Below are 16,610 nucleotides of genomic sequence, written 5' to 3' on the forward strand. Positions count from 1 at the left end.
TCAACAATACACTTTATATTATTCTTTATTTTATTTATTATCAATATAGAAACTAAAAGAGATGGAAAAGTGGTGGATGAGTAGTTGAAAAAGAATATTTCATTTATAAAAATAAGTTCGAGTCACGAGGCTCCTAAGAGAGGGGAGGGAGAAGAGGCTATTAAGTTTATAAAGAGTTTATAAGAATTTCTCTGAGTTTTATTTTAACCGGTGCTCATTATTTTTTCATTTAAGAACTCATATAAAGAGTCTCTTAAAGATTTACTTAAGCACTTATTAGGCTTTTCTTTTTTCGTGATAAAGAAAATGCTTATAAATTTTTTAAAACAATCACTTATGATGAATCATCTATCTTGATTAATGTGGGTGTTTGGATAAACAATATTCGAGTTTTTTTACTAATATAAGTGGGCTTCTGCTTATAAAAGCGTCTTTGGATAAAAAATTTTTACTTCAAATTAACTTTTTGGAGCCCGAAACGAAAGCAAAAACAAATTAGTTTTTCTTATTTCACGCCTATATAATTCCTTGTAACAAGAAAACCTAACTTAGTTCTTCTTTCTCTCATGAATGACGTCTTTTCCCCACTTTTCTTCCATCACCATTTCTTTTCTTTTTTTAGAAGAAATCGATTGGTGGTGGAAATCGTCCTAACTATAATCTGGTACTTCTCCTCTACTTGTGGAATCTTCATCAGTAGTTTTTTTACCCATTTTGATATGAGAGTTATATAGTTTCTCGATTTAGACTTGAAACTTGTTATTATTGTTGAAAAGTTGGTTTTTAATTTATAAATTATACATAGTATAATTCATTTTCTCTATGTGTGTATATATGCACAAGCATAGATACATTATAAATGAATAAAAAAAATTACTTCCTTGATGATTTTCAAAGATCGCATCTGAAATGTATGAACTTGTGGGTCTAATTAGAGCAAAATAGAGAAAATGCAGCTATATTTTGTAAAGAAAGAAAGGAAAGGGATGGCCATTGAAAAGGTAAAATACGCTAAATTTTGTTGAAATTGACAGCTATTTTTGATCAAAAATGATCTAAAATATACATTTTATCGTAAACGGTCAAAATACAATTTTGACTAAACTAAGTCGAAATCATAGCAACTGGGCCGATCAAAAATAGTACCTGTGATCACATAAATTCGAATTATATATTTGAAATAATGTTTATGCATCACATTTTCACATGTAGAGGCAAACTTTACCGCATTCAATTTACATTTGACCTCAGTCTTTTTTTACTAGGAACACATTTGGAAAAACCCCGCTCATACCTTAGAGGGAGCAAAAATGATTTGGTTAGAGATGGTTGAAACTAGTTGTAAATTTTGACCGTTTTTGGACGAGGCTCTAATATAGTCGCTGCTCTTAATTTTCATATTTTATTTTCGACAGTTATTAATTTCGATCGAAGATGATTGAAAATAAGTGCGAGCTAATTTAGCCGCATTTCTTATACTACAAACAAAGTTCTTCAATATAAAAAAAAATTACTCATGTGGAGAAAAAAAAACTCACCCAAAATTTTTAAAGGACTTTGTCTATTTGGAATTTTAATTTTACTACTTATATTTATTTACTCTCTATTGATTACATTTGATAAGTGACAATATAATTTTAAAAATTATATGCAAACCCAATCTACGATTTTTTTTATATAGATGAATTGTTATATGCCATCCCATTAATTAAACTAGCCCTCGACTATATCCATTTATCACAATTGGATAAATAACACACCTAGTTATATTATATATCTGAAATTGATTTTTTATTTTTCATTCTAAAATTTTAAAATTTAAACATGAAATTAAATTATCTATCTTTAACATTTTCTTCTAATTTTTGTATTTCTTATACTTGACCTTACATTTTTTCAATTTTATTTTTTCCGAATTTTTTCCATCAAATTGACTTTGGAACAACTTTTCAAATATGATTTTTAAATTGATAATCACTTAATCAATTATATTTAATCAACTATCAATTATTTTTACAGAAGCAATCACGAATAATTATAAAAAGATAATACAAGATAAAATAACTTAATAAATATAGTGTAGCGAAAAAGAAACTTAAATTAAAATAGAATTTAAATGTATTTTATGTTGTAAAGTTGCTTTTGAGAATAAACCTTTTGAATTTTTTGTAAAAAAATAAAAATATCCTATAATTAAATTTTTTTGTTTATCTTCTAGAACTCTAAATCATATGCTTATTTTTCAACCCCTAAATTATACACTCTTTTTTTTGAGATAACTATTATTATACTTGACTTGTAAAATCTTATGTAGATTAAGAAATACTAAAATTAATAATAAAATAATAGTTTTGATGAAAAATTGATGGCTCACTGTAAAAAAATCAATATCCGTCTGAAAAATTCGCATTTATCTCCGATAAAAAGCTAATATTATCCGTAACTGAAATAAAACGGATTATCCATATCGGAATCTGTGATATTTGAATCCGAAATTAGATACATATATGATATTTATATATAATTATATATAAAAATTTATTCTATAAGGTTGTAGTGTGTCTGTGTGTATATGCATTAAATAATATATTTATTCAAATTTGATATTATTGTACAAATACTATATATATATATATATATATATATATATATATATATATATAGGGGGCTGTTATACAACCACAGTTGGATAATTATTTAAATATATCCAAGTTAATTACAATCGTTGATTTGTCAGTGTACGGACAAGATTAAAAAGAATTACGTTCTATAACAAAACGTATACGCTACATGATATAGCGTAAGACCAGAGCAAAATCCGTAACAGAGCATTTTCTCTGGTCTTACGCTGTACAATATAGCGGAGCGGTTTTTTTTTGCAGAACCGGCTTCGTTATTTTGTGTAGCGTATTGTGGATAAACAAAAGATACATACGAAAAAACATATCCACAGCAGCGATTTGAAGCCGATTGAAGCGATTTAACCTGATTTCAACGCAAATCAAACGATTTCTGGTGCGTATGCTCTTGTATATGTGTGTGTATATCTGTGTGTGCGTATATACGTGTGTGTATATGGTTTTTTGTATGTAGATTTTGATTCTTCTTTATGAATGTGTGTATAGATTCATAGATGTATATATGTGCGTAGAATTTGGTAAAGTTATCATATTTAGTTCGATTTTTAGTTAATTTTTGATTTGGGCATTTGTGGATCTCTTTAGTCATAATTCGAATTTGTAATTTGATTTTGAGTTTGATAGTTAGATTGTTGGTATAGTTTGAAATTGTTTGGATTTTATTGATTTTTTTAGTTCGAATTTTAGTTTAATTTGGAGTTAGGGTTTTATAGTTTATATTTTGGTAAAGTTAAATTTTTCTTTGGAATTGTTGATTCTTTTTGGTTTGATTTCGAATTTGTACTTAGATTGTTGGTAAAGTTTTAATTTTTTATGGATTTTATTGATTTGTTTAGTTCGAATTTTGTAGTTTAATTATGAATTGGGGTTTGATAGTGTAGATTTTGGTAAAATTTAGCTTTTTGTTTGAATTTGTCTATCTTTTTGTTTGATATTGAATTATATTTAGATTTTTGAGTTGGATAGTTTAGATTGTTGGCGAAGTTTGAATTTTGATAGTTGATGTTGAATGTGTTAAGATTATTGATTTGTTGGTTGTTAAGATTGTTGTTGGTGGGAATTGATGGTTTGATTTTGACCTTGATGTTGTTTGTTGGTTTTGATAATATAATTGTAGAAATGGCGAATGATTTTTGTGGACCGGTTGATGATTCGGTACTTCGCCATCAAGCAAAGCATATAAGCACATCAATTTGGCATGGCATTCAAAGGGATAAATTGCAAATCCGTCAAAATACGTCTCAACTCAATCAGTGGGTACTGACTGATTATCAAGTGCATCTATTGCAACAATGGGGGTTCAGGATGTTTGCAAACCCACGGACGGTTATGCAAAATGATGTATGCTTGATCACTGCATTGGTGGAGCGTTGGAGGCCCGAAACTAATACATTTCACTTCACATTCGGGGAGATGACAGTTACCCTAGAAGATGTCTATATGTTGATGGGTCTACCAGTTATTGGGGAGGCGGTCAGACTTGACTTTGATGTGGCGGTATCACATGCATGGCTACATGTATGGCGTGATCCAAATCTTTCAGTTGAACAAAGAAAAACGGCTTGGGATCGTGGTGGTGTTAAATTACGTTTTCTAAGAGAAAGGTATCATGTATGTCCTTCGGATGCGGATCGGGACGTTCAGGAGATATACACCCGGGGGTATGTTTTCTATTTGTGTGGGGCGATATTGTTTCCTACAAAGTCCAACAATGTAGCTCATCCCCGTCTGATCGCGTTTCTACTTAATACCAAAAAAATTTATGGATATGCTTGGGGGGCCGCGGTACTTGGTTATTTATATAGAAATCTTGGTGAGGCAAGCGATAAAAACTGCAAGCAAATAACCGGTTGCATTACGCTTTTGATGCTATGGGCTCGTGAGAGATTACGCCCGGGACAACCAAAGATAGCAGAAAATACTCGTCACATGTGGCCTAGGGCCTTTGCATGGGCGATTGCTCCGGTTCCTGCTGGAAAGTCAAAATATTTCAATATTCATCACCATATTGATGCATATAGAGCGATGTTTGATAATTTTGATACGAGATGGGTTCATTGGACTCCCTATACACGTTTCTATCGGAGGTATGATGAGCATTTTTACCGAGCTCGACTTGCCGGTATTGCTCGTGTTCCGCTCATTTTTTTCGAGGACATAGAGTATCAACTGCCGGAGAGGGTTACAAGGCAGTTCGGAATGCCATTGTGGTTACCGCAAGCTCCCCCTGAAGACATGGATCAAATGAGGTTTCAAAATGAAAACACATTCATGAAAGTGGATTTTCGATGCTACAACAATTATGTGCAAATGTGGAATGCCTTCGTCGAGGATGGAGTTGGTATAATACAGCCACCGGAGAATGAGATTACCCTTGAAACATATATGGATTGGTACTACAACATCACAAAACTGAAGATTGTGCCACCATTAAGGGCTACAAAAGACCCGGTAATGTTCCAACAACCACGAGACAAGTGCGATGTCTCTAAGGCCCTAGATTTGGTATGTTTTTTAATAACAATATCACCTTTTGATCGTCATTTTAAGTTTGTTGCATTTTGAGTTTGTTGCATTGTGAATTTGTTGGATAATTATTGTCTACTGTTTTTTATATAGATCATCACAACTGCTCGAGGTATGAGCGAACTTTGTATGCATGACATGCCCCCGATTTTTCATGATTCTGTATTACCAACATTTGTGAGGGGGTATGATGAGCTCATGCTTGAGACATTCGGACCGACATATGAAAGGCCCGACTTCAAAAATGTTTTGCCTAAAAGAAAGGCAAGAAGGACTGCGGAAGCTAGTAGTGAACCGTCTGAGAGTAATTATTTTAGAGACTACGAAGATTATGAACAACAACAAACTCCATTCGATTTTGCTGCTAGTGGTCCGTTCGATTCTGAACCATTTAATGTCGGGCCTAGTGCCCCTCAGGATGATGTCGGAGTATCTCAATCCCAGTTTGAGCAGCCATTTGGTGAAGAATCCTATAGGGCGATGTTATATGTTGATCCTACTATTCAAGTGGATCAACCCATTTCTCGTGAAGATCCTAATGTTCCATTTTTGGATTTACCCCCGGAGGTAATGATCTGTTATTTAAATTATCTCAATTGTCTAATTTTATCTCAATTGTCTCATTTTGGGTTGTTATAATTTTTAGGGTATGTTATCTATGCAAACCCAATATGTGAAGGGACATCCTCTCAAGCCCCTCAACCAAACCAAGGTGGACTGGTTAAAAACACATTGGTGGAGTGGAGGGCCGATTGAGAAGGATGATTTGCCTTAATTCTGTAGCGAAGCTTCGGTAAGATCCTTGGAACCGGGTAATCTTGTTGAGGACTCGATTATAGACGAGTATTGTAAATTGCTCGAAACGAGGGAATTGATGCTTTATATTGATTCCGATACGGCGGCCTCATATTATTTTATGAATCCATGGTTTTTCCAAGTGATGGCCACATATCATTCCAAAAAGAATAATCCTTTAAGGAGAAAAGCATCGGAATGGAAGAAATTTGACATTGATTGTAAAGCATATGGCACACTCGATAAAGGAGCACGAAAGATTACCGATTACAGTTACATTCTCATGCCGGTTGCCACGGATGGACACTGGATACTTTTTTTGTGGTCAGTAAAAGATTACCGAGTGACATTGTTCGATTCTCTCCGAGAGGATGCCCCGCTTATGTCTCTGCGAGAAGTATATGCTAAGGAGTACTATGCTGTGGTAAATCTCTAATTCTCTCTACAATCTTTTCATGGAATCTATTTTTAAGTAAGACCAGACAAAATGCTCTGTTTTTGCATTTTGCTCTGGGCTTACGCTCTATTATCTAACTTCAACAACAAAATCTAAATCAGCAAAAACTGAACTACATCTAACCTCAACAACAAAAAGACAAAATCTAAATTCACTCTACAAAAAAACAAAATCTAAAAACAACAAGAAAACAACCAGACCAAATCTAAATCTAACAACAAGACCAAATCTAAATCTAACAACAAAATCTAAATCTAACAAGAAGACAAAATGTAATAAATTATGGAAATTTTATTAATAAATTTCATTAAAATATTTTACATAAAATGTTCTACTCCTCATCTTCTTCATCATCATCATCATCATCATCATCATCATCTTCCTCCTCCTCCAATTCTTTCAATTCCTTCATGAAGTTTTGAAAAATCGAATGAAGTTCTTCTCGAGTATGCCCTTCTTCCTCGAGCATTCGATCATACTCTTCCTCGGCTTTTTTTACTTCCTCCTCCTCCACCTCCTTCAAGGACTGATCCATCTCCTCGAATAGACTCTTCACCTCCTCTTCATGCTCGTCAGCACCCTCCTCGTTACGATCCACGCCGAACCAAAACTTTGTTGACGGGTTTGCCATTTTTTGAGAAAATGCAAGATGGAGAAATGTAGATGGAGATGAGAATGGAGATGGAGATGGAGATTTATATAGCAAATGGAGATGGAGATGGTCAGCAAAATCAGTTCCAGGAAGCTAAACAGTTATTCCCGATGGTTGACAACGCTATATTATACAGCGTAAGGTTGACCACGCTCTATTATATAGCGTATGTGTAAGAAAACAAAAAAACAGAGCGCTGCTAAAAGACAGAGCAATCTTGACAATGTTTTTTAGAGAAAAAACAAATCAAAACAATAAACCAGATGCAATCAAAATAAACAAGCATCAATATCAACTAAAATCAAAATACAAAATTCTACAAGTTTTTTCATAAGAAATTAAGATACATCGGCATACAAATAAAATTAGCTTTTTGTCGCCAATTTAGTTGGACAATTCCTTGAATCATGTTGAGCATCTATTGCACCACAAAAATTACATTTTTGACCTTTTTTTGCTTTGCCGCGCTCTATTCCGCTTTTCACTCTTTCTTTTTGACGACCTTTGGTTTGAGATAATATAGGATTTTTCAAATCATTGAAATTTTCGTCATCATCATATGGTTGATCCCCATCCTCATGTGCATCATCATCTTCATCACGCGCACGTTTTTTCAGACCCTCATTCGGAAAATTTTCAATAAAATCCGATTCTTTTTCAATCACACCCATGAGATAATTGTATCTCGCCATTGAATAACTTCCACGAGCTGCTAAATCTTGGAATGCTTTGCATAGAGTACTGTATCGGGCATGTTGTGATTCAAGAAAAGTGCCAATATTAGGACGTTTGTGTTGTACGGCTCCCATTCTTTTGTTGCCTTCAACTGTCCATCTCAAAGTGATGTACTGCTTAGGAATCTCTGTCCATTGCATCTTATACAAGTATCGAATAATATGACGACAAAGCATTCCCGAACTTTCAAATTTTCGACAAACACAAGTTATGGTGCCATTCTCGGTGACAAACAAAGCATAATATTTTCTATACTCCTCTTGGACCGTTGTTTTATATGCTTCGTAATGCTTGTAAATTGCATTGCTCTCTTTCTCAATCACAACATAAGCTCCACTTTCTTTGAGTTCGTGTTGAAAACGTCTGAACATTTCTTTCGTGTAAGTAGATGCCGCATGATTCTCCAATGATGATGATGTTATTTTGGACCTTTCCTTATTCTTTGTTTGATAATCAGCCTCTCTTTCACGTAAATATTGTTTCTCCAATGCTTTTGGTGAATTCTCTATGAACTCTTTCAAACCGGTACTAGCATTGACAAATTCATCGAAGAAAGAATTCATCGACTCACTTCTAGAGGTAGTGGTTATCCCAGTTGTGAAGTGAAGTTTAGTGTAAACACGGACCCACTTGTGTCGAACGGAGTACATATCTTTTAACCAATAATGGTTCATCAAATCATATTTTTCAACTAATGCCTCCCACCTATCTTCGAATTGTGCAACCGTTAGTGACTTGTAGATGCAAGAGTTAAAATCTTCTTTGAAGTGATCATGATTTGCATATAAATGCGATAATTTTTCAGCAAATTTTGTACTTATATGCCACGTACAAAATAAATGATTTGTGTTCGGCAAAACTTCGGCAATTGCGTTTCCAATAGCAATGTCTTGATCGGTGATGATCGTTTGTGGAGCTTTGTTCCCGATAGCCTCCAACCAATTCTTAAACACCCATAAGTAAGATTTTTCGGTCTCATCCCTTATCAGGGCAAATCCAAACAAAATCGACTGATAATGGTAATTTACCCCCGTAAATGGCACAAACGGCATGCAATACCTATTAGTACGATAGGTGGAGTCAAAAACAACAACATCTCCGAAATTTTGGTAGGCATTGAGTGATCTCGGATCAACCCACAACATGGCCCGCACATGATTTTCCTCATCCACGTCAACTTTATAGAAAAATTCACCTTGACTATTACATTTCAATTCTCGAAGTAATGCCAAACCCTCTGAAGCATCAGTCGAATCGAACACATAATGTCGAATATCACGCAATACATTCCGAACATCTTGACTACCAAATCCAATATTATCCAATCCACCCGTTAACTCCCCTAACACATTTAATGTTTTTGAAGGCCCAATACCCGATCTATTCAATGTCACAATTAATTGCCGAATAACGGGAGTTATATTCCTTGGCCTTTGCATAAAATGCACTTCATCCTTTGAAATCATCGTGTGATTGTGTTTCAAATCGACCAATGTCACTTCTCATTTCTTCAATTTTTCCCTATTAACAACGTACATCCGCGCCGTACAATCCGTTCTACCAATAGAATCCCTATTTCTCCTCTTTTTTTGAACATCCGTATCTTCACCCAAAGACTTGGGTACTAATCGACCACCCTTTCGGCATATATATAAACGCGAACAAATTTCTCTAGTTTTCACACGCCTATGTGTTGTTCTAATTATCACTTCAAAACCAACACGTCTACCATAATCTCTATAGAACATCTCCGCTTCATCTAAACTATCAAACAATCGACCAACACAAGGACAAACTTCATTCAAATCATTTTTCGGATTATCACAAAAATCATCGACAAATTCATCACCAACTTCCACAACAACATCATCACCAACCTCCTCAAAAACATCATCACCAACCTCCTCAAAAACATCATCATCATTATCACTATCGTCAACATCTACTATTATTGGGGTTTTTTTAACATCATCTTCTTCTTCAATTTCTATTCTAGGTTTATTAGGGGTAACGAGTTTATTAGGGGATGGTAATTTTGAAAATATATAAGATGCCATGAGAATAATAGAAATCTAACCTCGATAAAGAAGTCCAAGCTCCAAGCTTCAAATTTCAAGCTCTAAACTCCATTAAAGACCTAATTAAGCTCCAAAGTATAAGCTTCAGACTCCAATAAAGATCTAATTAAGCTTCAAAGTATAAGCTTTTAAAGTACAATAAAGATCTAAGCTTCAAACTATAAGTATAAGTTTTGTGTATTTTGTGTGTACTGGGTTTGTATGCTCTAAAACTGGTGAATAGGAGGAACAAGGCGTGTTTTAGAGGCTGCGAAGGAGGACAAAATATAAAATAGCGTCTTACGCTGTATAATATAGCGTAACCGGGTCTTACGCTATATTATATTGCGTAAACGCTTGCGTAAGCACAGTGTTTTTATTGATTTCTGTGCGTTGATTGCCTTTTTTTGGACGGTGGGAGATGAGTTGGATGGATAATCTACTTATCCAACCGTGGTTGTGGAACATTTCCCATATATATATATATATATATATATATATATATATATATATATATATATATAGAGAGAGAGAGAGAGAGAGAGAGAAGAAAGTTCTATGGAGACTGGATTATTTGGAGACTGCAGAGACCTAATCCTGGCCATCCAATCATTAAACATCCAACGGCTGCATATATTTTGTCCTGCACGTTTGTTTTCTCTCCCTATCCTGTCATGCACTTCTAAATCGATGAACAACAAGCAGTACTTCTAAATCTTGCATAACATAAAATAATAATCCCATAATATTGGTGTTCAATCACCGAAATCCTAACAAATAAAAATAATAATTGCATACAAAACAAAGATGTAGTTGGACACTGCTATGATTGGCACTGAACTCATTGTCATTGTCCTGCAATGAATTGAATTTGTTGCAAGACAAAATAACACTTAGATATATCACAAATATGCGGGACAAATTATTAATATTACATTACTAGAAATGCAGGACAAGAATAGTGTAAATTACAAACATAGTTTTGAATTAAAACTAAAAACAAGAAATGCAGGACAAGAATATTAATAATACATTGCTAGAAATTCAGGACAAGAATAGTGTAAATTATTAATATTACAAAACTGGAAATGCAGGACAAGAAATGCAGGACAAAGAATATTTAATCATGTCCATTAATTGCCATATTATTTAACGGTAGACAATGACAATGAGTTCAGTGCCAATCATAGCAGTGTCCAACTACATCTTTGTTTTGTATGCAATTATTATTTTTATTTGTTAGGATTTCGGTGATTGAACACCAATATAATGGAATTATTATTTTATGTTATGCAAGATTTAGAAGTACTGCTTGTTGTTCATCGATTTAGAAGTGCAGGACAGGATAGGGAGAGAAAACAAACGTGCAGGACAGGATAGGGAGAAAAAACAAACGTGCAGGACAAAATATATGCAGCCGTTGGATGTTTAATGATTGGATGGCCAGGATTAGGTCTCTACAGTCTCCAAATAATCCAGTCTCCATAGAACTTTCTTCATATATATATATATATATATATAAATACCACTTGAGTATAGTCGTAAAAAATTCGTTCTAAAATTATCGTCAATTACAGTAAGACCATAAAAAAAATCTAGATATTCGTCCAAAATATCCGCATTTATGTACGAGAAAAAGCGGATATCAGGATATGTAAAGCGGATATTATCCGTATCTGAATACAACAATATACCGATATATACGTATCTGAATTATCAGTCTGATCAATCTCAACCATTGAGGTAAGAGTTGAAGTAAAAATGGTGAATTTGAAATAGAACATGTATCTCTCACATGGCAAGTCTACATTCCATACTTAGATAAGAAAGAATGTTGATATGATAACAACTAAAGAAAAAGGAGACTATTTAGATGGCTGATCAATGAGTTTGCCCTTTTCTTTTAGCTTGGCTATAGATTCTTTCATGGCTTCCTTTCTTTTCTTACTAGCAAGAACTTTGGCCGTTACAGCATTAATACTTGGATCCTTTTTCTCCTCCGGCGGTGGTGGTGGAGCCCGTTTACCCGCCGCATTCGCACGTCTGTCAGAACCTACTTGTATGAACCCCAGCACCAAACCAGCCAACCCTAATGTAGCAGCCCTCCTGCATTTAAGGACACACACGGTTAATATAATATAATCCTGATAAGCCCTCATCCTAACACCAACATTTTATGAGAGTTGGTCACTTAACATGATATCAGAGCTCGGGCTCGCAAACCACACTTAATCAAGAATTTTCCCTATTTGCATGTAATTTTGCAGTAGTAGTATATATATAGTACATATCTGTAATGGATACCTTTGAACAGGCCTGCAATGTTGAGGCCCATCAGAGTGAGAGGCAACAATTTTGTGATAACTCAAAGTTGGAAGGGGAGGAGGAGGAGGAGCAGCATTAATCTTGTGTGAGATGGGCACCGCAGCTGCAACTGCAACAGTTGTTGAAGAAATGAGTGACTGAATCATGATTGTGTGGATAGGTTTTGGCCCAACTTGATGTTTACGATTTCAAGCACTAATAGAAATACACAAACACCAATAAACTGTCTCTGTGGCTAGAATTAGACGTCCTCTGTTCTGGATAGAACTGGAAGTTGGATGTGCAAATGTTATTGGTGGGATTTTCTGTATGATATAATAGTTGGGGACCCAGTTGCCTGATCTTGCTTCACAGATCACAACTGATTGAAATTTTCTTAGTACCAATTTTTTTCATTTATACTACTCATATAAACCACTACTATCGACAGGTGTTTTAATAAACAAAAATCGGATTCAATCAGCAAAATTACGAAATAAAAATTAATTAAATAATCAGATATTTAATCATTTTAGTGAACTATGAAAAATTAATTACTCGTGATTAATGACCGATTTTAACATTGAGTTCTCTTGAACTTATTAATAAACTTTTTCAGTGGTTTTGTAATATCTTTAATTTACTTATTAATCGTCTGATTCTATATGTACAAGTTCTTATTTATTATTTCCAGGTTCTTATTTATTATTTCCTTCTTCAATAGTGTTGAGTTATCACTACGTTACATTATGTCTTACACATAAACATTGTCACATTTTTGACAACTTCTATAGCAGATAATAACAAACTTCATGATTTCACGAGTAATAAGTTTTCAAAGATGTGCTAAAACTTCATCAGTTTGTATCACACTATCATGAAATTCAGACTTGTTTAGGAGACCCAACACTAATAATTACTAGCATATATAATTTATAGTTTTTCAAAAGTCTATATAAAAATTTTTAATTACCAGATTTAAAAGGAAAAAAAATAGAGAACTAAGTATATACAGATTTTCAAAAAAAGGGTCGCAACCAGAAGACTGGTGGTTTGGCTCTTTTCATGTCTAGCCTATAGAACTAGAAACTAATTAACATTTCTTGGGAAGTCAACAATCCAATTTCAACTAGGGGCCGAGCAATTGCAAGGCTTGATGATTTTCCACCAAAAGGAATAACAATACATTAATGAATTGAAGATACAATTACATACATATCTTATAATCACAATAAAGAATGTAACACCTAATCTACTTTACTGAAGTTACCCCATACGGGGATCGTGTGTGTCTCTATCAATCAAATAGCCGAAAGGGCACCCCATTTCCCCATCTCATAAGGATCAGCATAATGATACAGTTTGATTCTATTTGTTAATGACAACCCTGTAGCTACCGGTCGAACAGTGAATTCTGCCTGATCCTGTTCGGTTGGCTCATCGACAAATGCAGCCACGTCTCCAAGAAGTTTGAAACACACTCGGTTGGAACTTATCTGTCTAGGAAAATCGAAGTACATGGCTGTTCCAGCCTTCACTTCTGGTAATCGATACTCGTGAATAGTGACCATGTTGTGAGAGTCCTGCGGAGAATTAGTGTTGCATATCAGTTTGAGGTTCACAAGCTCTAGAATGAAAATGTAAAAGCCAAATCTTTACTACCCTGGTATGAACATCAATCCATATTAAAATAGGTTTAAATCTTCCGAAAAGAGTAAGTCCATTCAATTTAGCCTACCACATCCTAACAAAAAGGTTACGGAACCCTTTTAAGCATTGTTCTAGCAATCAGCATGCCTGAGTTTCCCTTCAGTAAATATATATTGCTACCTTAAAGCCTTTGTGAAGATTTTATACACAAAATTCAGCTTCTACGAAATACAACGCCATGCAAAGCACAAAGTAGTCACCAAGATATTTATTTGTTTTTTGCTAAGGTTCCCAGGTAAATTTAATAAATTGCTTTTCTTTGCTTTTAATTAAGATGAGAACAATTCATTAAGAAGTAACTTAAACCAACTTGTTTCCACGCCTCATCATATACAATTTCAACCTACTGTGCAAACTCGTTATTACCCAGCTTGCAACTCACAACCAGAAAATTGCATTGACCATTGAGTGGGACAAGATCTGAATTTTGTTTAGTTAAATATTTTAGGGATGTGCTGAGTTTGGCATTACCCTTTATAAACAAGGAGTCGACTTACATAATGGAAAAAACTCACTGAGAGATAATATATCACAGACTTCCATATATAATATATATGTACACTACTGGGTAATATCATTAATGTTGAAAACTAGATTCCATCTAATTACTCCATATATTCTAGTAATTAAAAACTGTAGCATGCTTTATAATTATTACTACAATAACACTTTCATTAGCAACTACAAAAGAGTTTTACTTGATACAACACAAAAAATTCGGGCCCAAGACCCACAGGAGAAACCCTTAACGCCACCTTGAAAGCTTATGCAATTGTAAGAACTAAAAATTAAGATTGTAAGTAACCACATATATTATGATGTTCTGCTGCCAATATATGAACAGAACAATTAATGAAAGCTAATTAAACCGTTTTCTTTGTACCTTTTTCATATATGTATATTACTGAGAAATAGTTAGCAGAATTTTCTGCAGCCTCCCTAGATATCTAATGTTCATCCCATCTGCAAAACCTTATCACAATAGGATCTCAAGAAAAGTTGCAATATTCCTCCTTTCTTCATTATTATTTCTCAATGCGAAAAGATACAATATACGAGCAACTATCTTATTATAAGAAAGGGCAGCCTACCATCAACCTTGTATAAAACTACGTAAGTTTGACCTCAAGTGCCACATCATATATATCATATATACTGTAAAACAATGATACAGCTACAAACATTACAAGTTTGTATCCAATTTGCATCAGTATCAAAAAGGAAATTGATGCTAATGAATTGAACTTGTGAAAACCATTGAATTGACAAAACTTAATTTACATGCATAGATAAAAGTTAAAAGAGACACAAAATTTTAGGACTACGCCATATGGCTATTAATAAGAAAACCTTAAATCTATTAATATAAATCAAGATTGTATAATTCATGCAAGGATCTTTATAATATATCCAGATATATTATAAAGCAGTGAAGATGTGATAATACCTGCAAAGCAGAAACTTGAATATACAATATAGCTGGAGATATTAATCTGTCCTCTAAAAAACTTGAAGGCTCCCATAGATTTACATCAGAACAAGGTGAATGTGTTACACGAGGCTTAATTGCACTGAAGCCATCAATACGAAATCCTGCTAGCATTGGTGAAGCAGGAGGCAGATACTGCTCTAACGAAAGATCATTATCCATTAACCTCTCAGCTTCAATTGGAACCTGATAAAAAATTCATTACAATATGACACAAAAATTAATTACAGAGATACCAATATTTTTTTAATTAGGATCTAAAAATGACTAGGCCAGCTTAAGCCAGACTAAACCAAAATTTTGTACACAATTTGGTAACACAACAAAAAAAATCGTGTACTAAAAAAAACGAAACACGATACGTGAAGTACATGAGAAAAAAGTTTATTTTTTTCAGTGTACACAAAAGAATTAGTACTTGCACGTGAAATGAATGTTAGGAGTTGTCCCACATCTGTTGGCCGAAGGGCAGATAACAAGAATACAAGCAGTCTGATAACTCCATTAGTATGAGGCCTTTGGGTAGGTGCCCAAAAACAGACCCGTGCAAGCTAGCCCTAAAGCGGACAATATCATATTATCGTGGAGTTATGGCTCACTTATCCATCTAGATAACTAGAATATAAGTACTTATATAAACATGCATATAATAAATAGTAGTAATGCATTTTTCATTTAAGTAATATTAATATATTTTTTTAGTGTACACAAAAAACACGATACATGAAGGACATGACAAGAAAGTATATTAATGTCTTTTTAATTAACTTTCTCCTTAGTGTACAGTACATACGTAAAGTACACGAATCTAATTTGTTATTTATGGATTTCGGCTTTTGTGTGGATTCATATACAAATATAGATATTTTACGTATATTCATATAAACATGCATAAAACATAATATATTAATGCAGTTTTAAAAAAAGTAATATTACCGTTTTTAGTGTACATGAAATAAAGACATGTAAAGTGCACGACAAGAAAGTAGATGGATCCATTCTGTGTCGTGTATGGCTTTGAGCTTTTAGGTACACGATTCCCAGACCGAAGCACTTCGTCGGTAAAGAACTACTCTACCACCTCAAATTTTGGTCCCTAGCACATCTTAGGTCGAAGTTAGACCATATATCTTTTGGTCAATTGTAAAATTTACGAAAACTGAAATCAGGTAATTTTAATGTAACACTAATATTTTTTATATCTGATGTATTCTTTAAAAAAACTAAAAACAATACCTGGACATGC

At 33.9% G+C, this 16,610-nt stretch overlaps 3 protein-coding genes across 3 annotated transcripts in view; all 3 read right to left on the reverse strand.

Annotated features, from left to right (window-relative positions):
- Positions 1 to 7,434: 7,434 nt before the first annotated feature.
- On the reverse strand, positions 7,435 to 9,270 carry LOC108207307 (protein FAR1-RELATED SEQUENCE 5-like). Its single transcript, XM_017377765.2, has one exon. The coding sequence runs from the start codon at positions 9,268 to 9,270 to the stop codon at positions 7,435 to 7,437; it is 1,836 nt and encodes a 611-aa protein (XP_017233254.2).
- Positions 9,271 to 11,611: 2,341 nt separating this feature from the next.
- LOC108206838 (uncharacterized) lies at positions 11,612 to 12,465 on the reverse strand. The gene is made up of 2 exons (XM_017377253.2): positions 12,166 to 12,465; positions 11,612 to 11,967 (listed from the first exon to the last, which is right to left on the reverse strand). The coding sequence occupies exons 1-2, from the start codon at positions 12,330 to 12,332 to the stop codon at positions 11,727 to 11,729; spliced, it is 408 nt and encodes a 135-aa protein (XP_017232742.1). The 5' UTR covers positions 12,333 to 12,465; the 3' UTR covers positions 11,612 to 11,726.
- An 823-nt stretch (positions 12,466 to 13,288) lies between these two features.
- Positions 13,289 to 16,610, reverse strand: part of LOC108209020 (probable phosphoinositide phosphatase SAC9) — a 28,459-nt gene continuing 25,137 nt past the window's right edge. The window contains exons 13-14 of the mRNA XM_017379700.2: positions 15,323 to 15,550; positions 13,289 to 13,748 (exon numbers count right to left, since the gene is read on the reverse strand). Of these exons, the coding sequence (XP_017235189.1) occupies positions 13,467 to 13,748; positions 15,323 to 15,550 (510 nt within the window). The 3' untranslated portion in view covers positions 13,289 to 13,466. The remainder of the gene's footprint in view (positions 13,749 to 15,322; positions 15,551 to 16,610) is intronic.

Source organism: Daucus carota, chromosome 2 (genome assembly GCF_001625215.2).
Source record: "Daucus carota subsp. sativus chromosome 2, DH1 v3.0, whole genome shotgun sequence".
NCBI classification, from domain to species: Eukaryota; Viridiplantae; Streptophyta; class Magnoliopsida; order Apiales; family Apiaceae; genus Daucus; species Daucus carota.

What these genes read in the sequence shown, in the direction of transcription:
- LOC108207307 (XM_017377765.2), bottom strand. Translation starts at nt 9,270, where the DNA reads ATGATTTCAAAGGATGAAGTGCATTTTATGCAAAGGCCAAGGAATATA.
- LOC108206838 (XM_017377253.2), bottom strand. Translation starts at nt 12,332, where the DNA reads ATGATTCAGTCACTCATTTCTTCAACAACTGTTGCAGTTGCAGCTGCG. An exon ending in CATTGCAGGCCTGTTCAAAG is followed by an intron (nt 11,968 to 12,165) that starts GTATCCATTACA and finishes CCTTAAATGCAG; the next exon opens with GAGGGCTGCTACATTAGGGT.